Raw genomic sequence first — 25,567 nt, forward strand, 5'->3', positions numbered from 1 at the left:
AATGCGCTGTGGGCGTGGACACTTGGGGGGGTGGTCCCCTCAGTGGCGGAGTGGAGGGTGGCCGAGGGGCCCCGGCTGGGTGACTAGCTGTCGTTGGGTGGTCGGTGGCCGTTGGGAACGTTGGGGCGGTTGGGGCGCGGGCAGCAGGGGGCGTGGGGGACGCGCTCGGGAAGGATCGGAGCGCGCACCCTCCGCGCTTGGGGGACCGAGGGTGCTTTAGAAAACAGCCGGTTTGGAAGCAATCTTGGTTATACTGCCCGGCGTTCAGCGGTTGTGGAGCCCTCCTGGAAGCCGGCAGCTGCGCGGGCAGGATGGAGAACAGCCCGGAGCGTGGGCTCCGGGGCGCGAGGCCGCAGAGCGCCCTGACCAGGCGTGCATACCACTCCCCACCTGCCGCTGCACCCGGGTCACGGACCCCAAGTGTCGTGGGGGCACCGACCCCAAATGTCCTTAGGTGTGGACCCCAACTGTCTGGGGGCACAGACCCCAAGTGTCCCTGGGCGCGGATCCTGACTGTTTCAGGGGACATGGACCCCAAGTGTCCCGGGGGCACTGACCCTACCTGACCGGGGCGCGGACCCCACCCGTCCGGGGGCACACAGTCGGAGGAGGCCCTGGCTGCAGCTTGGTGCTGCTGCCAGAAGGACCCAGGGCCCCTGGCTGGTTCGGGGCAGGGGAGGGAATGGGGGGAACAGAGCCTGGGACCCTTGAGCTCAGGGGTGACTTCAAGCTCCACAAAATAAAAAAGCAAAAACATTAAAAGGATCTCCCGAGTTAGAAAATGTAAAACTAGGAGCCAACGTGAATATTTACTTGCAATGACAAATTACAAATATTAAAAAGCTGACTGCAAACATGAAAACATCTACAAAAACATTTTCAACCCTCTGACTGCCTCTGTATTTCCCGTATATTTTTAGCATATCTTTTGATTCCATCTTTATATGGCAACATTTTTTTTTAAAATTTTTACTTATTTATGATAGAGAGAGAGAGAGAGGCAGAGACACAGGCAGAGGGAGAAGCAGGCTCCATGCACCGGGAGCCCGACGTGGGATTCGATCCCGGGTCTCCAGGATCGCGCCCTGGGCCAAAGGCAGGCGCCAAACCGCTGCGCCACCCAGGGATCCCTGGCAACATTTTTATACACATTTTCTCTGGTGAGAATGAATAATCTGATATTTCCTCTAGCATGGTTAGCATCGGGTTTTTATTATTTTTTAAATTTTATTTATTTATTCATGAGAGACAGATTGAGAGAGAGAGAGAGAGAGAGAGAGAGAGAGGCAGAGACACAGGCGGAGGGAGAAGCAGGCTCCATGCAGGGACCCGGACATGGGACTCCATCCTGGATCTCCAGGATCATACCCTGGGCTGAAGGCGGCGCTAAACCGCCTGGGCTGCCCAACATAGGGTTTTTAAATTGAAAGTTTAGAAAAGTTAGTTTTGCAGTGATTATTGGTAATGTCGATTTCAGTATTGTTAACTTTGGGAAAACTTTTGTCAAAAGGTCCTTATGCGAGCTCTATGATTTCAGGGCATTTTGAGTTTTCCTGGGCAGTCACTAACTTTAAATTAAAATGCTAAAAGTCTGATGTGTTTATTTTTCATTCCTTGTTGTGAAAGTGTATTATGAGCTCTAGATTCTTTGTAGATGCCAGTATCATGCTAAATCAACAAGAAATTCTAAAAACTGCAATGTGCTTATAGGTTTATCCTTTTTATCAATTGGTTTTCAAGAAATCCAGGAGTGTCTTTCTCTCTAAAAATGTATCTCCTTCATTGCTGATTTTTGTTGGATCTGAACATTTTTTCCCTTTCTATTCACCTTTTGATGTCAGAATAACTCGTTGATTTCATATAGAAATATGTGAAATATAATTTTATTTTATGCTGCAGATAATTGTACATAATAATGCAAATATAAATAAATATATTCTTGAAGAAGAGGACTACCATTTTGAACAGACACAGGCTGAATCCCGCAAGTATATGAGTAGCATCCTAAATTGGCAGACATTGAGTTATTTCAAGGTCACTTTTGTGTTTTGAGATCATGTAGAAAGCTTCAGTGAATATCCTTCCACATATGCATTAGAGGACTTAGAATATCCAAGGTGACATTTTTGGTGACAGTGTGAGATAACTTCCAAGTTACGACTGGTTTTTCTCATCACCCTTTATTGAATAACGCAGAGTTCCAGCACTGATTTGAATCCCAGCTTCACAGCATGCTGTGTGCACACACACTTGCGTGTTTTCTTCACTCCTTGTTCTATTCTTCTGTCTGTTCCTCCCTGTGGGCCCAGCTATTTTAAATGCCGCATGTTTGCAAAGTGTGTTAATGTCAGGTAGGTCTTATTTTTTAGATTTTTTTGGTGGGTATTCATTATGTCTATTTTGCCAGTTGAGTTTAGCATGATTTTTAAGAACCTACTCACCGTCCAACCCCAGTCCAGTTAGTATTCGGACATGAGCAGCATGGACAGTGTGTGGGTCGCATGGGTATCATGGGCAGCATGTGGCCACGTGTGGGCAGTGTTTGGGCAGATGTGGACAGCGTGGGCTGTGAATGTGTGGAGGAACACAGGAGGCTTGGTGGGCAGCCTGGCCCCCAGCATGAGCTGTGCAGCTAGGGATCCGCTGTGTACACAAGGCTGCTTGGGGACACCCTGGTGACAGCACTTCATCCAGGGGTAGAACTTGTCTGGAGAGAGGGACAGCAGGAGAGGCAGGCGGGGGAGGGACCCCATGGGGGCCTATGTGTGTCTGCACACATTATAGCACAGTTGTGAAAGTGAAGGTTCACTTTGACTTCTCGCCTCTCTCTATTTCTTTGAATTAAGTTTTCTAAATTATACTAAATGGGGGGCGCCTGGGTGGCTCAGCAGTTGAACAACTGCCTTGGGCTCAGGGCATGATCCTGGGGTCCTGGGATCAAGTCCCGCATCAGGCTCCCTGCGTGGAGCCTGCTCCTCCCTCTGCCTGTGTCTCAGCCTCTCTGTGTCTCTCATGAATAAATAAGTAAAATATTAAAAAATAAAATACTGTAAATGGCAAATTGCTTTTTAAAGGACCTGTGTGACCAGGGTGTCCAGCAGGGGGCCACATGGCTGGCCTCCTCAGCACCTGGGGGCTAGGCACAGTCACTGCAGGGTGGCGCAGGGGGGTCCTCAGCGCGGCTTCCTGACCAGGCTCTGTGGTGATGGATTGTTGACCCTGTGGGAGACACTTGCACCCCCAGATCCACTCAGCCTGCACAGCTCCCCTCACACCGGGCGTAAATGAAGTGTGATGGCACCAAAGTTCTTTCTCTGTTAGATGATAAACTATTTTAGTTATGGTTAACCTCCATTTTTTAAAGCTCTGTTATTTCTTTTCTGTTTTAGAGTATTTGTGGATCGAGACATTTAGAAATTTGCACTTAAATCAGTTTTATTCTTTCAAAAAATAGAATCACCGTGTCCTACTCAGTAATCCATCTAAATGATTATACTGTTCTGTTTCATTTTTAAATATTAATTAATTCCTGGCTTCTCTGGAATCTATTGTGCTGGGTTGTATGAGGGGTGATTTCATGTTAATTCTTTTTTCTGGTTCAGTTGTCCCCAAATCATTTCTGTAATAGTAAGTCTGTTCCACACCTATGTGCTATTTCTGCTTTGACATAAATTAACTTTTTATAGTAGCACAATATACTTTTTTACTCTAGCCCTTTGAATATTTTTTCTGTTCTTACAGATATTATGTAGTTTTGATGATTATTCCTTTTCGTTAAAAATCTAGCAGTACCTTTGCCATATAATAATTTTTTATAAACTGTAAAATGTTCCTGCTGATTACCTTTTCAGAGGCATCTTCTTATTCAGTGCTTCTGAGTTTATAGAGCATTCCTTCAGTATAATTGCACTGCATTAAACTTGTTGGTTACATTAAGAATTATGACTTTTGAGGGCTCACTTACCTTCTCAACCAATAGCAGGATATATCACCGAGCACTTTTCTTTGTATTTCTGAATCAGATGTTATTTAAACCTTGTATTGAGAGTAGATATATATTTTATAAGGTTCGTTTTAAAAAATGTTTTATATTTAAACTGAATTTAGTTAACATATATTGCATTAGTTTCAGAGGTAGAGGTGAGTGAATCATTATTATAACCTGGTGCTCATCCCATCACGTGCCCTCCTTAATGCCCACCCCCAGTGACCCTATCCCCTCACCCTCCTCCCCTCCAGCAACCCTCAATTTGTTTTCTATGATTAAGTCTCTTATGGTTTGTCTCCCTCTCTGATTTTGCCTTGTTTTATTTTCCCCTTCCTTCCCCTATGTTCATCTGTTTTCTTTCTTTCTTTCTCTTTCTTTCTTTCTTTCTTTCTTTCTTTCTTTCTTTCTTTCTTTCTTTCTTCCTTCCTTCCTTCCTTCCTTCCTTCCTTCCTTCCTTCCTTCCTTCCTTCCTTCCTTCTTTCTTTCTTTCTTTCTTTCTTTCTTTCTTTCTTTTTTAAAGATTTTATTTATTCATGAGAGACACAGAGAGAGACGCAGAGACATAGGCAGAGGGAGAAGCAGGCTCCCTGCCGGGAGCCCAATGTGGGACTTGTTCCTGGAACTTCAGGATCATGCCCTGAACCAAAGGCAGACACTTAACCGCTGAGCCACCCAGGCGTCCCTCATCCATTTTGTTTCTTAAATTCTACATATGAGTGAGATCATATGCTATGTGTCTTTCTCTGACTCACTTACTTCACTCAGCATAATACTCTCCAGTTGCATTCACATTGTTGCAAATGGCAAGATCTCATTCTTTTTAATGGGTAATATTACATTGTATGTATATGTGTGTGTGTGAGTGTGTGCGTGTACATACCACATCACACACACACACACACACACACCCCACATCTTTTTTATCCATTCATCTGTCAGTGGACACTGAGGCTCCTTCCACTGTTTGGTTATTGTGGACATCGCTGCTGTGAACATTGGGGTGCAGGTGTCCCAGCATTTTACTGCATCTGTATCTTTGGGGTAAATACCCAGTAATGCAATTGGCTGGGTCATGGGGTAGCTCTATTTTTAACTCTTTGAGGACCCTCCACATAGTTTTCCAGAGTGACTGTACAGTTCACATTCCCACCAACAGTGCAAGAAGGTTCCCCCTTCTCCACATCCTCTTCAACATTTGTTATTTCCTGTCTTGTTAATTTTCACCATTCTCACTGGTGTGAGGTGGTATCTCATTGTGTGTGTGTGTTTTTTTTAAAGATTTTATTTATTTATTCATGAAAGACAGAGAGAGAGAGAGAGAGAGAGGCAGAGGCACAGGCAGAGGGAGAAGCAGACTCCATGCCAGGAGCTCGATGTGGGACTCAATCTCAGGACTCAAGGATCACACCCTGGGAAAAAGGCAGACGCTTTAATAGCTGAGCCACCCAGGCATCCCTCTCATTGTGGTTTTGATTTGTATTTCCCTGATGGCAAGTCATGTGGAACATTTTCTCATGTGCTTGTTGGCCATGTGTATGTCTTTTTTTGAGAAATTTCTGTTCATGTCTTCTGCCCTCTTCTTGACGGGATTGTTTGTTTCTTGGGTATTGAGTTTGATAAGTTCTTTATAGATCTTGGATACGAGCCCTTTATCTGAGATATCATTTGCAAATATCTTCTCCCATTCTGTAGGTTGTCTTATAGTTTTGTTGACTGTTTCCTTTGCTGTGCAGAAGCTTTTTATCTTGATGAAGTCCCAATAGTTCATTTTTGCTTTTGTTTCCCTTGCCTTTAGAGACGTGTCTAGCAAGAAGTTGTTGTGGCCAAGGTCACAGAGGTTGCTGCCTGTGTTTTCCTCTAGGATTTTGATGAATTCCTGTCTCACATTTAGGTCTTTCATCCATTTTGAGTCTATTTTTGTGTATGGTGTAAGCAAATGATCCAGTTCTGTTCTTCTGCATGTGGCTGTCCAAGTTTCCCAGCACATTTGTTGAAGAGACTGTACTTTTTCCAGTGGATATTCTTCCCCGCTTTGTCAAAAATGAGTTGACCATAGCATTGAGGGCCCATTTCTGAGTTCTCTATTCTGTTCCATTGATCTATGTGTCTGTTTTTGTGCCAGTGCCATACTGTCCTGGTCACCACAGCTTTGTAATATAGTTTGAAGTCAGGCATTGTGATGCCCCCATCTTTGGTTTTCTTTTTCAGCATTCCTCTGGGTATTTGAGGTCTTTCCTGGAAACATACAAATATTAGAATTGTTTGTTCCAGCTCTGTATAAAATGTCAATGGTATTTTGATAGGGATTGCACTGAATGTGTAAATTACTTTGGGTAGCATAGACATTTACACAATATTCATTCTTCCAATCTATAAGCATTGAATGCTTTTCCATTCTTTTTCTTTTTGATAAGTCTGGCTACAGGTTTATGAATTTTGTGAATTCTTTCAGTGAACCAGCTCCAACTTTTGTTGATATATTGTGTTTTTTTAAATTTCTGTATCAGTGATTTCCGCTCTAATCTTTATTATTTCTTGTCTCCTGCTTGATTTATTTTATTTGATGTTCTTTTCCAGCTTCTTTAGATGTAAAATTAAATTGTGTTTTTGAGACTTTTCTTGTTTCTTTCTTTTTTTTTTTTTTTTTTTTTACTTTTCTTATTTCTTGAGAAAGGCTTGTATTGCTATATACTTCCCTCTTCGGACCGCCTTTGCTGCTTCCCAAAATTTTTGAACTGTCATGTTTCCATTTTCATTTGCTTCCATGAATTTTTTAAATTCTTCTGTAATTTTCTGGTTGACCCATTCATTCTTGATAGGATGCTCTTTAATTTCCATGTATTTATACTCTTTTCAAATATTTTCTTGTGGTTGACTTCAAGTTTCATAGCATTGTGCTCTGAAAATATGCATGGTATGATCTCAATCTTTTTATACAGGTGGAGACTTGATATATGACCTCGTAGGTGATCTGTGCTGGAGAAAGTTTCATGTGCACTCGAGAAGAATGTGTATTTTGTTGCTTTAAGTTGGAATGCTCTGAATATATCTGTGAAGTCCTTCTGGTCCAATGTGTCATTCAAAGCCCTTGTTTCCCTGTTGAGCTTCTGCTTCGATTGTCTATCCATTGTTGTGAGTGGGGTGTTATTATTATCAATGTGTTTCTTTATTTTATTTTTTTCAATGTGTTTCTTTAATTTTGTTATTTATTAGCTTTTATATTTGGCTGCTTCCAAGTTAGGGGCATAAATATTTGCAATTGTTAGATTTTCCTGTTGGGTAGACACTTTTATTATGATATAGTGTTCTTCATCTCTTATTGCAATCTTTGGTTTAAAATCCAGTTAGATATAAGGATTGCTACTCCAGCTTTCTTTTTTTTTTAAGATCGCAAATTTTATTACTTATTTATTTATTTTTTATTTTTGAAAGATTTTGTTTATTTATTCGAAAGAGAGAGAGAGAGAGGCAGAGACACAGGCAGAGGGAAAAGCAGGCTGCAGGGAACCCAATGTGGGACTCGATCCCGGGTCTCCAGGATCAGGCCCTGGGCTGAAGGCGGTGCTAAACTGCTGAGCCACCTGGGCCGCCCAAAGATTGCACATTTAAAAAATTATATTCTTTATAAACTTTTTTTACATTTTCTAAAACAACCATTCATAATATTCAAAGTTAAGGAGAAAAAAGACTTTCAAAACATGCATGTACATATTAAAAACTATTAATGGTACAAATTATGTTTAATAGTGAATGAAGGGAGTAGGGAGAAAGTCTCTGATTTTTTTTAAAGGTCAGAACTGAGCATTTTTTCACATAGTCATGAAAAATGAACATTATATTAACTTTCACATATTTCACATAAAATTGATAAGGACAGAGTAATGTAAGAAAAGGTATAATCAATATTTAGGCACAACAGTTTTCCAGCTTTCTTTTGATGTCCATTAGCATGGTCAATAGTCCTCCATCCCCTCATTCTCAGTCTGAAGGCATCTTTAGTTCTAAAATGAACATCTTGTAGACAGCATATAGATGGTCTTGCTTTTTTACCCAATCCGATACCCTGTGTCTTTTGACTGGAGCATTTAATCCATTTACATTCAGAGTAACTATTGAAAGATACAAATTTAGTGTCATTGTATTCCCTGTAAAGTCCCTGTTTCTGTAGATTGTCTCTGTTTCTCTCTGGTTCTAGGGTTCTCTCTTCACTTACAGGATCCTGCTTAGTATTTCTTGCAGGGCTGCTTTGGTGGTCATATATTCTTTCAGTGTCTGTCCTGGAAGCTTTTTATCTCTCCTCCTATTCTGAATGACAGCGTTTTACTGGATCAAGTATTCTTGGCTGCATGTTTATCTCATTTAGCACATTGCATCTATCATGCCAACAGTTTCTGTACTGCCAAGTCTCTGTGGATAGATCTGCTGCTAGTCTAATGTGTCTACCTTTGTAGGTTAAGCTGCTTTCAGGATTTTCTCTGTCTCTGAGATTTGCAAATTTCATTATAATATGTCATGGTGTTGACCTATTTTTGTTGATTTTGAGGGGAGTTCTCTCTATGTCTTGGACTTGAGTGCCTGTTTTCTTCCCCAGATTAAGAAAGTTCTCAGCTACAATTGTTCAAATAAACCTTCTGCCTCCTTTTCCTGCTCTTTCTCTAGGACTCCTGTAATGGGGATATTATTTCACTTTATGGAATCAGTTATTACCCTAAGTCTACCTTTGTGATCTAATAGTTTTCTTTCCCTCTTCATTTAAGCTCCATTATTTTTCATCAGTTTATCTTCTATATCACTGATTTCTCTTCTGATTTGTTCATCCTTGTTTTTATGGCCTCCCCTTGGAACTGCATATCAGTTATAGCATTTTAAATTTCAGGCTGACTAGATTTTAGTTCTTTTATCTATGCAGTAAGGGATTCTCTAGTGTCTTCTATGCTTTTTTAAGCCCAGCTAGCATCATTATAATCACTGTTTTAAATTCTAGTTCAGACATTTCACTTATATATGCACTGATTAAATCTCTGGCTATCATTTCTTCCTGTTCTTTCTTTTGGAGTGAATTCCTCCATCTTGTCATTTTGGAGGGAATAAAAAAAGAAAGAAAGGAAAAATAGAAAAAAGAAATAATAAAAAATAAAAATGAGGGATCCCTGGGTGGCGCAGCGGTTTAGCGCCTGCCTTTGGCCCAGGGCGCAATCCTGGAGACCTGGGATCGAATCCCATGTCGGGCTCCCAGTGCATGGAGCCTGCTTCTCCCTCTGCCTATGTCTCTGCCTCTCTCTCTCTCTCTCTCTCTCTCTCTCTCTCTGTGACTATCATAAATAAATAAAAATTTAAAAAATTTAAAAAAATAAATAAAATAAAAATGAAAAAAATTATAAAAAGAAAATCTAAAAGTAATATAAGATAAAATCATATACATATAGAAAGCTAGTGCCTAGGTGTGCTTTAGTCTGCTTGTTATGAGAAGCTTGTTAGAAAAAAGGTAGAAAGAAAAGACAAGGAAAATAAAAAATTAAAAACAAAATATGTGCATATATATATTTTAGGAAAGCAAGTTTGTACAATTTTGATTTTTAATTCTTTTTAAAATATTTTATTTATTTATTTATTCATGAAAGACACAGAGAGGCAGAGACATAGGCAGAGGGAGAGGCAGGCTCTCTGCAATGAGCCCGATGTGGGACTCAATCCCAGATCCCGAGATCACGCTCTGAGCTGAAGGCAGATGCTCAACCGCTGAGCCACCAGGGGTCCCCTTGATTATTATTTCTAATGAGTGCATACTCATATGACATTCATCCACTAAATATTATTTTAATGCAAAAAGGGAGGAATCCATTTTAAAAAAGAGGACTTGGGATCCCTGGGTGGTGCAGCGGTTTGGCGCCTGCCTTTGGCCCAGGGCGCGATCCTGAAGACCCGGGATCTAATCCCACATCAGGCTCCCGGTGCATGGAGCCTGCTTCTCCCTCTGCCTATGTCTCTGCCTCTCTCTCTCTGTGACTATCATAAATAAAAAAAAAAAAAGAGGACTTTATTTGAATATTATAAATGATATATCTGTATTATCTTTGATTATTTCATGCATTTATATTTATTACTATCTTTGCTTTATTTTTTAGCTTATAGAATGTTTGCAATTGACTTCAAACTCTTTATTAAATTTTAAACTATATAATCAGAGAGGGAAATAAACCATGAGAGACTCTTAACTCTAGGAAACAATGTGAGGGTTGCTGCAGGGGAGGGGGTGGGAGATGGGGTAAGTGGGTGATGGGCATGAAGGAGGGCAGGTGATGTGATGAGCACTGGGTGTTGTATGCAACTGATGAATTAACGAATACTACATCTCACATTAATGTTTTACTGAATGTTGGCTAATTGAATTTAAATAAAAAAAATAAATTTTAAACTATACCAAGAGGTAAGACTATGGCTTCTCGGCCTGGATCTTGTGAATCGACCTGATTCTGGTAGGCAGAAACAAGTAGCATTCTTGGCAGAGGGAAGTAGGCCATAAGGCTTGAGGGGATGTGGCCACATGGAGTGTGTTCAGGAAGCTACATGTAATTCTTTTGGTTAGTGGGGAGCCTGAGGGGCAGTGGGGGGCAGCACTGGGGATGGAGATCGGGGTCAGATCCCTGACAGCTTGGACTCAGAGTTAAGGAGTTTGGGCTTATTTTGAGTAATGAGAAGTCATCTTGAAGAAAGGAATAACACAGGTCAAAGATGAAATATGGCTGAGATGTCAAGTGTTATGACAGCAGGTGTTGAGTCCAATGACAGAAATGTGGAGGTTGAGAGCAGTGGACTGCACAAAAGTAAGGTGGACAGGATGATGTTGGCCTTTCCATATTGATTTTGAGCTGCAGCTAGGGCAATGGGAGAGAATTCGCTCTTGGTTGGAAATATGGGATTGACTGTTAGGGACAAATACCTGGTTTGGGAATTAGGATGATATCTGAAGCCTTCAGAATGGAAAATTAAGGGCAGAGTTTGGAGACAGAGAAGGGTTAAATAAGCAACCCTAAGAAGGCTTCCTTCGTGGAGGGAAAAGTGAAGAAGCAGAGGGGCAGTGTGAGAGGCACCAGGACAAGGAAGGATGGGTGGGGTGGGAAGAACGGAGTGGGGGTAGGATTTGGGGACAGTTACCTCAAGGAGGAGGAAGCCCAAGTAAAGGCCCTCTGGGGCCTTCCCAGAGATCTCCCTTCCCAGAGATCTCTGGTGACCTTGGAGGGAGAGGTCTCCAAAGAGAAGCAAGCCCATGGCTGAGCAGTGCAGGGGCCCGAGGAGAGGACGTGGGGCCCAGAAGGTGGGTTATGAGGGTGGAGAAAGAAAAGACTGGGGGAACGCCAGGTGAGGGCCATTTGTTTGCTTGTTGGAGCATTTGCATTCCCCTGGGCCCCTCCCTCCCACCTTCCCTTCCATCTCTGCCGTGGGTCATCCATGGTGCCCATTCTACCGAATGCTGCCGGTGACACCCAGGGGCACCCCTGTGTCCTCTGCCTCCTGTGGCTCTCTCTTCGCCTCTGCCAACCTCTGGCCCCTGACCTCAATTCATCCAGACTCTCAGGGTGAGGAAGAACTTCCCAGGTCCCCTCCCCTGACTCCAGCCTCTGTCTGTATATCTCTTCTTGACCAAAGCAATACATTTTGAGAGTTTACAAGAGGAAATGAGGCAAAAAAATGACAAAAATTAAAGAAAATACTCTTCATAAATAGCTAACAGCAACAACAAAATCTAAAAATATTTTTCTGACCCGCTGTGGGAAGAATCTAGCGAATGAAGCACACAGTCTTCCGTTTTAACTGCATGTCCTTATCTTTGGCTCACAAACGCACTTCCTAATTACCACTCCCCTCCCTTCCCTGGCAACCTTTTAGAGTCTTTGTTGGGTTTTTATTGTAGTTGGTTTGGTAAAACATATTGCTGTGCTGTGCATTTGTATGTGGAATGAACAAGGTGCTGTTGTCGGACTGGTTCCATTTCTCACAGATCCACAAGGCTATGTCATTAACATCAGCCCATGTTCTGTGTCTCCCATGCTTCCATCAGCTGGTCTTCCATAGAGGCACTTGCCTCCTTGCTCACCACCCCGTCCCCGCCTGTCCCAGGACTGGACTGGGCATGATCCATCTCTCTGGGGGCATGATGCCACCTTGAGCTGTCCTCCCAGCGCCTGCATGAGGGGTTCCCTGGGATGTTCTGTGGGTCACAGAGGAGCACAGACGTAGGTGCCAGCAGCGTCAGTTGAGGGGCTGAGCCCGTCCCTGGCATCAGCTGCCATGGCCCTTCCATCACAGATTCCTCCCCATGCCCTCGTGCTGGCCACTCGTTCATTGGGTGTCCAGTAATGTTTCCATGTCTCTGGTCCCAGGTGAGCTCAGGCACTCATCATGTGCATGGTAGTGCTTTGTGTGCCCTCTTCTGTGCAGTAATTATTCATGTTCTCTACAAACATTCCTCTTGGGCTCCTGTTTTCACCTGATGTGCAGACTTTCCTTTTTATTTTCTACATCTGAGTCTCTTGGTTTCAGACACTATGCTATCATCTCTCACCTGGCATTTTGCTATTAATTTTGTCCACGGTGTTTTAATTGAACCACAATATTGCCTATTGACAGGGGTTTTCAGACAGCTTTCCCTCTGCACTAGTCACAGTTTATCCTCCAACGTTGTTTTCTACTAGATTTATAGTTTGGCAGACTCCACATTTGGATCTGTAACCCATCTCAAGCTCGCCTTCCTGCCTGGCTTCAGAGAGGGACCTGGATTTGTTCTCTCTATTGCTTCCCTCATTGTTTATCAAAAACCTGAAAACAGATTTTTTAGGATCTGAAATCATTCACTAACTCTATGGAGTTAGGGCCACAGGGACCTGTGGAAACACTGATTTGAGATCTAGAGAGAGGCCTTGCATCCTCAGGCTATGGGCTTGTGGCCACAGAGGCTCTTGCCCACCCAGCAGGACAGGGGCTTTGCCTCTCTGCTGACTCAGTCCCACTAGGCTGGCTTCACTGGCGCAAAGAGTTGCAGGGATCAGCAAACAGCTTTTAGACATAGAGAGAAAAATATCCTGAATTCAGGTGGAATAAATCCTGTTACTGTGTTATTTTTTGGTAGTTTAGACTTCAAGAAATTACCCATTTCTTCTCCCAGCCACCATCCACTCAGCGATCTTTAGGGCTGCTTAGCCCAAGCAGGATGTTTGGAGGACTCTGGTTCTAGGCAGGAACTCTGGTGTGCCCCGTTGAGCGCCACCCCCACCCCCAGGCTGACAGAATGTGTGTACGTCTCTCTAGGAAAGGCTCAACCGCAGGATCAGGAAACTCAGAAGAGAGCTGAAGGAGCTTGGATGGCTCAGGGCACAGGAGGAGGAGAAGCTGCAGGTATTGCAGGTGGATTTGCGGGTCCGGGGAAGGGCCGCCTTCGAGGGACCTCAGGGCCCAGACTCCCTACTCTGGCCTCCGTGGTCCCTGGAGGGGCCTGATGCCTGTGTGTTGGGAGAGGGTCCCGAGTGCTGGCTCAGCCTCAGAGTCTACTGGCTGTGACCTGGGCCAAGTCCTCCCTCTGATCTTCACATGGTTTAAATATGAGACGAGAGTCAGTCCTGCTCCAAACAGCTCACAGTGATGATTGAAGGGGATGGCTGAAAACCATGGGCTCTCGTTTCTGTCTGTCCCGCTCCTGAAATGAGGGGTCCCTGGGCCAGTGGTGGGAGAGTGCAGCTGAGCAGGCTGTGGCGTGGCACCTGTGGATGCTCACAAGAGCGTGGGGGTGAGGGAGCATGGGGCACCAGCATTCTCGCTGAGAACACTTGGCGGTCCAATGGCCAGGAGGAAACCATGAGTCTCTGGGAATCCCTTTTCTGGAGCTCTAGGAAGCCTGTGGGACCCACAGGCTGGAGGCCCAGCTGGAGAGCCAGCAGCAAGGTGGGAGGCCAGGCCCACTAGAGGACATGCCAGCAGAGGTAGCCACGATCCTTGGCATCTCCAGAGTCATGACACAGTTCAGCAACCTGCTCACAGAGCTGCAAGAGACCATCCAGGGGCTAAGTGTGGACACACTGAAGGTGCAGACCCCGGGGGTCCCCTCAAGTGGTAGGCGGCACCCACCGGTTGGTGTGAGAGGGATCCGTGGCAACAGTGAGCAGGGCACCACCCCTAGCTCTGGGGGACCCAGGTGGGGAGGGGTTTAGAGGTGGCAGGAAGCTGGGAACCTATCGTGATTCTTGCTCTCTGGCTCGGTCTCCTAGGATGCCAGTGACTTACTGGATAGGTAGGTGCCATCTCATTTCCCACAGGCCTGAGTTCAGGCTCTGCCACATTCTGGGGGATCATGAGAACGGATCACAAGAGTCTGCAGAATCTACCAAAGGATTTCTTTGTTTCTAGGAGCAATCCACAGAAATTAGAGGCTGATTTATAGTACCACAGAAATCCAGCCCTCAGGTGACTGACATGAGCTGTGCCAACAGTGTGAGTGAGCTTGATGGACCTCTAGATGGGGCCTAGCCCCACTGGACCGGGGCCGTGGCCTCATGAGACCTGGTTGCATCTGGGCGTGGCCCTGTGAGACCCCAGCAGAGGGCCAACAAGTTCGAGGACACTCAGAGGCGCTACCCACTGTGGTCGCGAGCACAGCCTGGAGCCAGACCATCGGATCCAAGTGTGTGATATGTCTCATGTGTGTCTACAGATTTGGGGCCAGCTGTCAGCCTCCACCTGCTGGATTGTCTCATGCATGCAGTAGGGCCACTCATGATGGCACCAACCTCATAGGTTTGAATTAATGTGTCAAATATTTAATACAGTGACCACCTACCCTGAGTTCTCTGTGTGTTTGCTTGCTCGTTCGCTGGGGCCCAGCTTCACGCCTTCACCTTGCCGTCTGGCTGATGCGGAAAATCCCATTTTCTTTATTTACACATCTGTCACAAAGAAAGAGCTGCTACAAGGAAGGGCATGCAAAGCTCAGGTGTGAAGGCACAGATATCAGGACAGGATCCTGGGGAGGAAGACCAGGAGGGGTACCTCTGCCGGGAGCACTTCAGGGAGCAGAGGTACCCCAAGGGCAGAGCGGGGCACCCAACGCTGGGTCCCTCTTCCTCTCACAGATGCCAGGTGCAGAGTTGGGTAGATTTCAGGCAGAACGACAAGAGCACAGGTGAGTATCTTCACTCACTCGGACTCGTATTTCTCAGTGTGAGAAGTTCACATTGTCCTTCTGGGTCCAGGTTGCACGTGGGGAGCATGGCCAGCATTAGCTTGTTCTCAAGGACCCAGCGCACCTGTTTCTGAATGAGGCCATGCCGCATCATGGCTAAGACCTCATAGTTGCACAAGGGTGGCTGCGTAACCTCGGCTGCGTGACCTCAGTTGCCCAGACAACCCTCACTTCCACCAAAGATGAAGACGCTGTGACCACAGGAGGCACCTCCTGCCTGTCTTGGAGTCCGGGAATGACCTCGGTGACAGGATATCTGCATGTCCTCCTTAGGGGTGGGGGGGCGGGGCCCTGGACACTACATCATTTAAAAAGACCCCCCCCCAGTAACGCCAGTAAAAATAAAGGAACACAATCCTTGGAAGAACCCAGGTTTGGGGGCTTCGGATGTGTATCAGCATCATACAGACATGTGTCTGTCTGTGGTTTTGAACATCCAACATTTTACGTGAAACATATTTTATGGACAATGCACACATGCCCAGAGGACGTGGTCAGCACTGGCCCCGGGAGATAACCGGGCGTGCCAGCATGTGTCTAAGCCGAGCAGACGAAGGTGAGTTGTGCGGTTAAACAGAAGGAAGGACAACCAGAAAACACTGTGTGCTGATGATAGTTGTATTGCACACGGGATTTAACATTCGACCCTGGGGCGACTGCATCCTCTCTGAATTCCAGGCAGCAGCACGAGAGCTTGTCCAAGGCTCCGGAGGGCTCCAAGGCGCCGACCGTCCTAGTGCTTTCTCTCCTCCAGCCCGTCCCCCAGATGGGTCACCAGGTCACCGGGTCACCAGGCCTGCCACCCCCACCGGGCTCTGCAACACTGCAGCCTCTCCCCTGCCTATCACCCCTTCTCGACCCCAGACAGGTAGTTTGCAGGGGGAAGTGGGGTCCAGGCCTCAGTGCACATTCCAAGGACAATGATCGCTTGCCGGGGGCTTCTGTGCCCTTACTCAAGGCTCTCCTCTCTTACTCAGAACAACACCCCCCCCACCCCCCTACCCCCCCACCCTGCCATACTGGGCCCCTCCTGCTGAGCTCCCTGACCCCAGGGCTACCTCTGCCCAGCACCTGTTATGCCCCTGTCCATGACTCCCTCTGGACACCCAACACCCAACACATTTCCTTTCCGTTTTCACACCACCAGGGGCTCCCATCCTGCTTGGCTCATGGTCGCACACAATAAATGTTTCTTGAAGGTACTAGTGAGTGAACTCTCATTTTTCTGGAAGAAGACATAATGAAGATAGGTGCCTTGCCTAAGGTCACACAGTTGGTGGGCCATAGGCTGGCCCTCTGGCTCCTAACCCAGGACGCTCATCTAGTGGCTGCTCCTGCTCCACTGGGGATGGTGGTGAGGATGCTGGCAGGCCCGCATCCCTGGACCCCCAGCCGTGCCCTGGTGGGCAGACCAGGGATCACCCCAGCTGGTCCTTGTCAAGTCCTGAGTGTGCTCTGTTTCTGTCCCTGCCCCCAGGTGGCACAGGGGGTGTGAGTCTGAGTAGCCCTCCTCCGAGCCAAGTACCTGCCTCAGGTGACTGCACCTTCTCAGGGGCTCAGGGAGAAGCTGGACCCTCGGCCCCAGAGCCCGAAGAAGGGAAAGACCTTTTGGGTGAAGGACGTTGTGAAGGTATAGATGGGCTCCTGGCTGACGGCGTTGACAAAGGTCACCCAGCCCACCTCGTAGTCGAGGGTCACACGCACCTGGCGGGGCTGCTCCTGCAGGGCCAGTCTCATGGGGAAGGAGCCCAGGGCAGAGACAAAGCCCCAGGCCAGCCTCACGGCCCACACGCCTTCCTCAGGCCGCAGCTTCAGCTCCCCCTTGCGCTTCACATCCTCTCGCACCACGCCCACCGTGCAGCTGCCCCCGTGGGCCAGGTCCACCATCACCATCCATGTGTGTCTCCCCTCTGTGAAGCCGCCGTGCGCCAGGACGCAGGTCGCCCGGTCGAAACGCTGGCTGTTGTCTGGTGAGTTCTGCCATTTGTAGGAGAACTGAGCCCGTCGGTGGTCCTCAGACAGGAGGAGCTTGGGGTGTGATGTCTGCGGGTCTAGGGAAATGGGAGCTGTGCAAAAACCGAGAGGGACATGGATGCCAGGAAGCCCGTGAGCCCTGTGTCTCGCACCTGCCAGTGACTGGCAGAGTCCGGGTGGCACAGCAGGACGGGTTCACCTGGGCACCTGCTAGGCATACCGGAGCTGACTCCACCTCAGACCACCCCAAACAGTCCGGGCCATTTGCGCTCACTGCGGACTGGTGCTCACGCTGCCTGCCACGGGATGCCTTAGCTCCCCCATGTCCCACTGTCAGCTCTGGGTGGTCACCCCAGGCCATACCTGCCTACTCTGGCTTGTGGCTGCCAACACCCGTCTTCCCCCCATGTCCGACCTGAGATGCCCTCCACTCCAAACCCCATGGCTCGTTCACGGTCTGCTCCCTGCCAGCTGTCAGGCTTGTCTGCAGGTTATCCCCATTGCCTCTGTCGGTTTTTTTTTTTTTTTTTTTTTTTTTTTTTTTTTTTGCCTCTGTCGTTTTTAAAGTCATCAGGGTCATAACCTCAAAGGCCTCCATAAACCCCTGCATTGTGTGGCTGTTACTGTCCTTAGGCCAAGACACAAAGAAATCCACACATGCGCCCCGTCAGAGAAGCTCTTACAGCAGCGCTGGCTCCCAGAGAGGGGTCTTTGGCTGACTGTACCCTCCCATCCCTGAGAAACTCCACCTGAGGGGACTGCAGTTCCCTAGGATCCCAACAGTGTGATCTAATCGCAGATCAAAGTTGCCTCCTCCAGGAAGCCCTTCCTGATGGACCCTGACCTGTTCTGACAACACCTTCGCCCCGCCCATCATGTGCACATGATGGGGAGGAGGGCCTCTTGCCTGGTCAGGTGTGTATGGGTGGGGATGACACAGAGCCTGCCCCAGAGCCCTGAGAAGTTTGGATTTCTTGCTCCCGCGCACCCTGGCATAGGTAGGCTCACCTGGCTCATAGTCCAGCTCGAAGCAGAGTTTCTCTGTAAAGAGGATACAGAAAAGGATGAGACCTCCTCAGTCTTACAAAACGAAAAAACCTTTACTGATGAGAAAACTGATCCCTTGAGGGAAGGGACAGAGAGGGCAGAGCCAGGCCCTCCAGACAGGGGTTCTGGGCTTGAGCTTGTATCACTGTCCTGGGAACACCTGCAACACTCATGTCTGCTTCAGTGGCTGCTGTGCATCCCTGGGGCAGGCAGGTGGTGTCCTTGACCCCTGCTCGGCCTCAGGGATGTGCACTCTGTAACACGGAGACAGAACAAATGCTCCAGAAACTCTACCAGATGAATAGATTTCTTATCCTTCTTGGAAATAAGTCTTGGAACAAAGGTCAGCTTGGATGATAGTAAAATGACCTTCCATGCCGGACCGCGGGGGATACTTGCAGGACTGGGAGTGCATGGAGGCCTCTTCCGGGGCCACAGTTCTGTGGGTGGGCTCTTTAGAAATGACCCGGCACCATTCATGATGTCACAGTGTGTGCTGGCAGAGAGCCACTGCCTGACTCATTTCCTGGCATTCACAGCCTTTCCTACCACCAGCGGCTGTTCTAGGAAAGTGGGAAGAGCCCCTGCAGGGACCTCTCACCTGTAGCAGCAGACAGATGGTGAGAGAGAGAGAGAGAGAGAGAGAGAGAGAGAGAGAAGAGCGGAGGAAGGAGGGGAAGGGAAGGAGGGAGGAGGAGGGGGACGGAGGGGAGAGAGAGAGAGAGAGAGAGAGGAGAGAGGAGGGGCAAGGGGAGGAGGGAGGATGGGGCTTGGGGCTTGAGCTGTCCCAAGGGGAGAGGGGGAGGGAGAGGGAGAGAGCCAAGGAAAGTGAGAGAGGGAGGGGGAGGGAGAAGGACAAGGAGGAGGGGGAGGGGAGGGGAGAAGGAGGGGAAGAGACATAAGCTGCCACAAGGCCAAGAGAAATGCTGTTCCTGGTTATTAACATTGTTCATCATCAGAAATGTCATGTATTATAGGTGTATAATAGATAGATTTTGTAGATTTTGTAAATCGTTGAGAATGGCAAGTTTTGTTAATCATTATTTTTGATGTTGTTCAATGTCAAGGGATCAGATTTATTTGTGTGATTATTTTTCATATCAGTTAAATATTTTCTGAAATCTTCGTCTTTATTCTCTCTTCACTTATCGCATGATCCTGACATGCGGATTTTATAAAGATGTAAAGGGAAGGAGGGAGTGGGAAGGGAACTAGCCCAAAGTCCCTGCAGCTTGGGCTGCTGTGCCCGGGGCACTGGACCTCTTACCCAGAAACGTCGTCACCTCCCTGCGCAGTGGCAGGACCCGCTGGGGGAAGTCCCGAATTCTCTGGCCCAGCTCCTGAGACACAGCCTCTGGCTTTCGGCACTTTCTGGTTTCACTCCTAGGGTACAGGAAGAGCAGGGTTTGGGAACCCCCCCCCTTCGCGATGTCCCCAGACTCAGCTGGGCACAGAGGTCCCCGCTCCCACAGGCGGACATACTTCCTCTGGGATGGGCCCACCACCCACACCTGGTCCACTGCTGGCAGATATGGTTGGAGGGCATGAGGGGTTCAGGTGGACCATGAGCCTGGGTGTGACAATGCCATCGGCGTGTGGGCAGCGACATGTGCCAAGGTATGCGTGAGGATAGGCATGTGGCTCACCTTATCAGAGTGCTTCTGACGCCCTAGGAGAAATGGGGGGAGCAGGAGTTCAGAGAACACAAACCTGGGGTTCCCATATGGGGTCCTGGAGTCCCAGAATTGTAGGGTTGGCAAGGCGTCCGGGATCATGGAGGCCAAGCCCTTTATTTCATGGTCCATGCAGTGAAGTGACTTGCACACCTGCTGGAGGCCAAGGCGCATCCCATGCGGGTCCCCCCACACCTCCATCCAGTGAACCACGAGTGGGCGCCCCCCCACCCCATGTCACGCCGCCATTCCCAGGCCTTGCTGGGACCCTCATATCGTCCCTCCAGGGAAGGAGATGACATGCACCGGGAGAAGTGCCTGCCACTGGTGGCCCGTGATGCAGAATAGCATGCCTTGGAAATAGCTGGCAATGTTTTCAAAGTGCTACTTTGTACTGTATTTTTCCTTTGGACCCTCCCCAAACCCTGAGAGGTTGATAAGGACGGTGTCCTCCCTGTTTTATGGATGGTGGGATGGACAGCCAGAGCCCAGGGACAGCGTGGCTGGGGGACCGTCCAGGAGGCAGGGACACGTGCGTGGAGGGGGCAGCTGGGACCGTGACGGTGCTGGAAGGGCGGGCAGGGCGGGCGGGGCTCACCGTCAGCAGCTCCCTGGCGGGCCTCCCCAGCTTCTCCTCCAGCTCGGCCACCAGGGTGCTAAACCGGCAGATCTCCTCACTGACCAGGGCGTCAAAGACATCCCGTTGCTTCAGGATGTCGCCATCCAGCTTCTCCAGCTCAGCTAAAAGGACGCTCTGCTGCTCCTCCAGGAACTGACTCAGATGTGCAAACTCGAAAATCACTTTTTGTCTTTTGGTGGCCACCTGGCACTGGGCAGGGTGGAGGCCAGGAGGGAGTTATGCCTCCTCCTCCCCCCTTCCTTCTGCCACCCCCCCGCCCTTGCCGGGCCCAGGTTCACGTCCTCCACGTTTCAGTGGAAAATCCGAGCCTCCAGCAGCCCCAGGTGCCCGGACAGAATGGCATCCCCTCCACCCACCAAGCTTCTTCTGGGGGCTGACTGCCCGGCGTGGCCCCAGCCCCTCTGTGGGAGCTTCCAGAAGCCTGTGGCTCAGGCCGGGAGCTGCCCAGGAGACAGTGGGGACAGCACACCTCTCGTCTTGCACGAGGTTGCTTTAGGGGCACAAACACACTACACATTACAGTGACTTGGGGAGGAGGGAGACTTGTAGTGTCTGCTTCGCTGCAATACGGAGGCCAGAGACTGGCTTGAGGTCACAAAGCTGGTTACTGTGGGAGCCCAGGCACGACCTCAGAGTGACCTCTCAGCCCCACATGCTCCGCGGGGACATGGTCCAGGGAAGGGACAGCGACCTACTAGGAGGACTTGTATCCGCTGGTTTTCTCTCGACTGGATTCTTTGAATCTCCTCTCTCTCTCTTCTCAGACACTCAAGACACTTCTGTATTTGCTCCTGGAGGGACAGAGTAGGAAACAATGGCTTGTGCATGGGGGTCTCTGCCTCTGGGGTGGACAGCCCTGAGGACGGGACCCCTGCCCACGCTGACTGTGCCAGTCCTAACGTCCTGGCAGGCTGCTCTCCCCAACTCTCTTCCTTCCAGCTTTGCTCTCTGGAAACGCTAATCCCCTGAGCCCTGAGCCGTCCCCTCCGCCCAGGCCGGCACAAGCTGCTACTCAGTTTCCCCACCCGCGCCCTGCTGTCTTCACGCTGAAGACCCTAATTAGATCTGTTTGGGCCATGTTTGGAGCCTGACACGCCCTTCTCTGAAAGCACCCCAACTTTCTGACATGTCTCAGAAGGCATGCGTGCAAACAGTCCTCTCTTGTGACAAGAATCTGTCAGGTTCCAGATGGGAGGAGAGGCTTACATAATATTAAAGTGGTCAATACACTGTTTTAAAAACTGTCCACTCTAGAAGAGTCAGGATCAGGGACAGATGCATGGAGGTCCACATAGGGGCATCCAGAGATACCTGCCCTCACCGTCAAATGCTAGTGAACTAACATGTCCAGACAGACCCCACTTGTATCACAGCGCAGTGAGTACATGACTAAGAGGAGCACGTGGCTGATGATAGACACAATTGCACATTATGTTTCCCCTCCGTGATTTTGAACGCTGAAGTATCCACAAACACGAGCACACACACGCTCCCCACCCCATGACACCAAATGCACGTAACTGGGTGAACGTCCATGCACACTCCCTGCTGTTTGTGCAGTCCACCCCCAGACATGACTCCAACATCCTCAGACCCCTGACCCACTGTGGTCACTCAACCATTCCACACCCTGCTGAGCTTCTGTATGTGCTGGCCATCTGTGAGCAACACGGAGAGCCCTGAGCATACATGCGGTCCCCACCCCTGGGTCGGCTGCCTGAGGAGAGGCAGGAAGGAGGGCGTGCCTGCACCCAGGGACCCCCAGTGGCCTGTGACCTACCCTGTAGGGCCCTGCTGCCTCGTCCAGGAAGCGCACGGTGTGGGTCTGGTGCTCCTGGGCCTCCCGGCACACCACACACAACTGCGCCTCATCGTCCTCACAGAAGAAGTAGATCTTCTCCCCATGCTCCTGGCAGACGTCCTCCTGGTCTGAGCCCAGCGTGGACACCAGCGTAAGGCGCTCAATATTCTCCACCACGCTGGCCAGCTGCCAGTTGGGCCGGAAGCCCCCCAGGCGGAAAGGCTCCTTGCATAGGGGGCAGTGGAGGGGCTCGTTGGGGTCAGGGCCCGGGATCTCACAGTAGCGGGTGAGGCAGGCCCGGCAGTAGTTGTGGCCACAGTCAACGGTTACTGGCTCCCTTAGCGTGCCCTGGCAGATGGGGCAGCTGACTTCGTCGGCCAGGCTGCTCACAGATGCCATGGTACCACCTGGCCCGGGAGGTCCTCACGGCCAGCGTCAGTGCGTGGCTGAGGGTCAGGGCTGGGGGAGAGGATACACAAACATGTGTGCACACACCCAGACACGAGCACGTCTTAAATGCACATGCCTGTGGTCGTGCACACACTCACACTCACACTTGCACACCAGGGTTCTTCTGTCCTCCTCCCTCAGGAACATGTGCACGCTGTCTGGGAGGGAGATGGGGCCACAGCATACCCACACGATGTGGCTACTCTCTGGGCGGCTGCGTGTGTCTTCCTGTCCATCCGTCCATCCGCAGACATGCATTGGGAAGGACGGGGCAGTATCTCAGCTGCGCACCGTTGAGGACATGGACCTTCCTCTGGATGGGAGGGACAGTGGGTTGGGGAGCAGAGCCGCCACCCTGGCCCCCCTGCAGCTGCCGGCTGTGCGGGCAGATTGCAGGTATCAGCAGGCCCAGGGCTGGCGGGTCTGCAGGTAGGGCAGCGTGCACTCCCAGATAAGGTGTCTGTGCTCAAAGGCATGGGCAGGCGGCCACTCCATGTGGATGCTGGGTGGGGGCAGACACACACTTGCACTCAGGTCTGAGCATCCTAGCCCTGTTGTCAAACAGAAACACAACGTGAGCCCTGGATTCAGCTGAAGTTTGCTGGTAGCTATATTTTACTAAATGAAGTTCATTATCGTAGTTTATTTAGCCCCCCAAATTATCACATCACCATGTGCTCAGTCTAGGAATGCATCATGAAACATTTTGCATTTGTCCTAATGGTGCTATGTCTTTGAGATCTCAGCAGGAACCAGCCATGGGCCCTTGTTTGGCCCATGAAGGTCAGGTGGGGGGGTGGGGGGGTGGGTACAAAGAGGGTACACCGAACCACAGAGGTGAAGAGGTGGTGAAACCGTGCAGCACTGATCGCTGGGTGCAGGACTGGGTGTTTGGCTTGTCCACAGATGCAGGGACAGGAATAGGACTGTGGCTGTGGGGCCTTCCGTGGGCATGGGGTCAGTGTGGGGAGAGCACAGGGCATGGGGACAGCATAGGGCTGGGAAGCTCAGAGACTCCTCTCCACCCTAGAGCTAGCTAGCCTCACTCTCTGGCCCTTCACATGCCTTCATCTGGAAAATGAACATCGTCCTAACTGTTCTAAAGGGTTCTTGCCAGATTGGCTGTAATAATATGAAAATACTAAGTTCTCCTAAATATGCTTATTCTACCCTTGACCTTTTGGGCTGAGTTTTCTACATTTCATTAACAGAAATCATTTGTATTATAATTTCTTGCCTTCTCCCACCTGAGGTTAAAGACTGAAATTAAAGTGCAGCGTGACCCAGCATCACCCTGTTTCTGTTTGGGGTTCAGGAGGCTGGGCCAGGCAGGTGGGGTGAGCCCCATAGGGAGGCAGAGGAGGGGCCCTGGGGCGCCTCCCATGGCTGTCTGGACTTTGCCGCCGCAGGGACAGCTCACACCTTATAATCAGAGCTCCTGGCTCCCACCTGCTCCTTGCTCTCCGAACGCTCTCCACCCCACGGTGGTCACAGGAAGTGTTCCAGGAAAATCCATTTCCCTGTGACTTCATGGCACGCTGGGGGCCATGAAGTCCACCCTAGGGACCAGAAGGACATGGAGGAGTGGCGGATGGGCTGACCAGGCCACTGCTGGGAAGTGCTAGGTAATGGGAGCCATCCTGGAGTTTGAACCTACTCAGCTGAAGTGTGGTGGTCCTGGCTCAGCTCGGGCTCGGGAAATGTTAAGAGGTAGAGCTGGGTGGCATCCCCACTGGGACTTTCCTGTTGTCTTCTCTCTCAGCTACCCATGATGTTCCCTCCATGACTCACGCCAAAGTGAATGAGTTCAGGGAGAGAGGACTTCCATGGCCAGAGGCAGAGGCCTCCCTGGACAGGCTGGGGAGGTACCATGATGCTTTCCAGCCCTTCCCACCAGGAGACCCCTCAGGGATGCAGTAATTGCCCTCTGTGGACACGCCCTCTGCTGGCCGTGCCTCCTCCTGCCTTCCCAGATGGGGGCCCAGCCATCCTGCGAGGTCCTGCTTTGTCCATGCTGCAAGAACCAGGAGCGCCCAAAGACACCCATGGTGCCAGTGCCACTGGGCCTGCTTGGAGACACATACTATGAGGAACATGGAGAGAAGATTTACTTCTTCTGTGAGACCGACACATAGCTCCTCTGTGTGCTCTTTTGGGAGGGTCCTGACCACCAGGGCCACACCAAGGGGGTCCTGGACGCAGCCATTCAGCCCTACTAGGTAAGGAGCAAGGCTTCCCCTTGGGCCTGCATGGGTGGACAGTGTGCTGTCATCCACAGTGAAGGGAATGGGCCAAGGGTCTGGATGATGGGGAGCTAGACATGGCCTTTCTGTGCTTGGGGACACCATCCCCCCAGTCCTGGCCTCCTTCTCTTTTGGAGGTTTTCTTTTTTTTTTAACTTTTTAATTTTTTTTTTTAAGATTTTATTTATTTATTCATGAGAGACACACACAGAGAGAGAGGCAGAGACAGAGGCAGAGGGAAAAGCAGGCTCCATGCAGAGAGCCCAATGTGGGACTTGATCCTGGGGTTATGGGGTCATGATCTGAGCCAAAGGCAGATGCTCGACCACTGAGCCACTCCAGCATCCCTCTTTTGGGGGTTTTCTTATCAGACTCCGGGGAAGCTTGTTTCTGGCACTTTTGCCCATTGGGAAAGATATTCTCTTCACTTCCCTACTTCTGCCCAAGGGCATCTGGGCCAAGGTTGTGGAGTCCCAGTCCCACATCACAGCTGGATGTGGTTCTTTTTTTATTTTTATTTT

The 25,567-nt window shown here is 49.3% G+C and overlaps 1 protein-coding gene, 1 long non-coding RNA gene and 1 other non-coding gene across 9 annotated transcripts in view; 2 read left to right on the top strand and 1 right to left on the bottom strand.

Annotated features, from left to right (window-relative positions):
- The window catches only part of LOC112674447 (uncharacterized), a 51,249-nt gene extending 36,428 nt beyond the window's left edge, over positions 1-14,821 (top strand). For 3 of the 4 annotated variants that reach the window (XR_004812264.2, XR_004812265.2, XR_007408498.1), the window contains 2 exons: positions 13,295-13,381; positions 14,387-14,821. This is a non-coding gene — a transcript (uncharacterized LOC112674447). Of the gene's footprint in view, positions 1-13,294; positions 13,391-14,386 lie in introns of all 4 variants that reach the window. The other variant, XR_007408497.1, reaches the window with a different exon arrangement.
- Positions 14,822-16,234: 1,413 nt separating this feature from the next.
- On the bottom strand, positions 16,235-23,159 carry LOC112674486 (tripartite motif-containing protein 10). 4 transcript variants are annotated; one of them, XM_025470948.3, is made up of 8 exons: positions 22,990-23,159; positions 22,333-22,812; positions 21,248-21,343; positions 20,511-20,741; positions 19,950-20,068; positions 19,507-19,622; positions 18,201-18,233; positions 16,235-17,284 (listed from the first exon to the last, which is right to left on the bottom strand). In XM_025470948.3, exons 2-8 carry the CDS (start codon positions 22,750-22,752, stop codon positions 16,767-16,769), a joined length of 1,533 nt encoding a protein of 510 aa, XP_025326733.1. In that variant the 5' UTR covers positions 22,753-22,812; positions 22,990-23,159; the 3' UTR covers positions 16,235-16,766. The 4 variants fall into 4 exon arrangements, with proteins under 4 accessions (XP_025326733.1, XP_025326732.1, XP_025326734.1 ...); XM_025470947.3 differs by having other exon boundaries at positions 22,908-23,159; XM_025470949.3 differs by having other exon boundaries at positions 19,950-20,065; positions 22,902-23,159.
- Positions 18,758-20,451, top strand: LOC118353405 (uncharacterized). Its single transcript, XR_004812273.2, has 3 exons — positions 18,758-18,859; positions 19,627-19,856; positions 20,200-20,451. It is a non-coding gene; the product is annotated as an uncharacterized LOC118353405 (long non-coding RNA).
- Positions 23,160-25,567: the final 2,408 nt, after the last annotated feature.

This window comes from Canis lupus, chromosome 35 (assembly GCF_003254725.2).
Source record: "Canis lupus dingo isolate Sandy chromosome 35, ASM325472v2, whole genome shotgun sequence".
NCBI classification, from domain to species: Eukaryota; Metazoa; Chordata; class Mammalia; order Carnivora; family Canidae; genus Canis; species Canis lupus.

Excerpts from the sequence above, each read along its gene's own strand:
- LOC112674486 (XM_025470948.3), bottom strand. The coding sequence starts at position 22,752 with ATGGCATCTGTGAGCAGCCTGGCCGACGAAGTCAGCTGCCCCATCTGC. Across the intron at positions 19,623-19,949 it reads ACCCCATATGGGAACCCCAG|GAGTGAAACCAGAAAGTGCC; the intron begins GTTTGTGTTCTC and ends CCTGTACCCTAG. Across the intron at positions 18,234-19,506 it reads GGAGGTGACGACGTTTCTGG|AGAAACTCTGCTTCGAGCTG; the intron begins GTAAGAGGTCCA and ends TCCTCTTTACAG.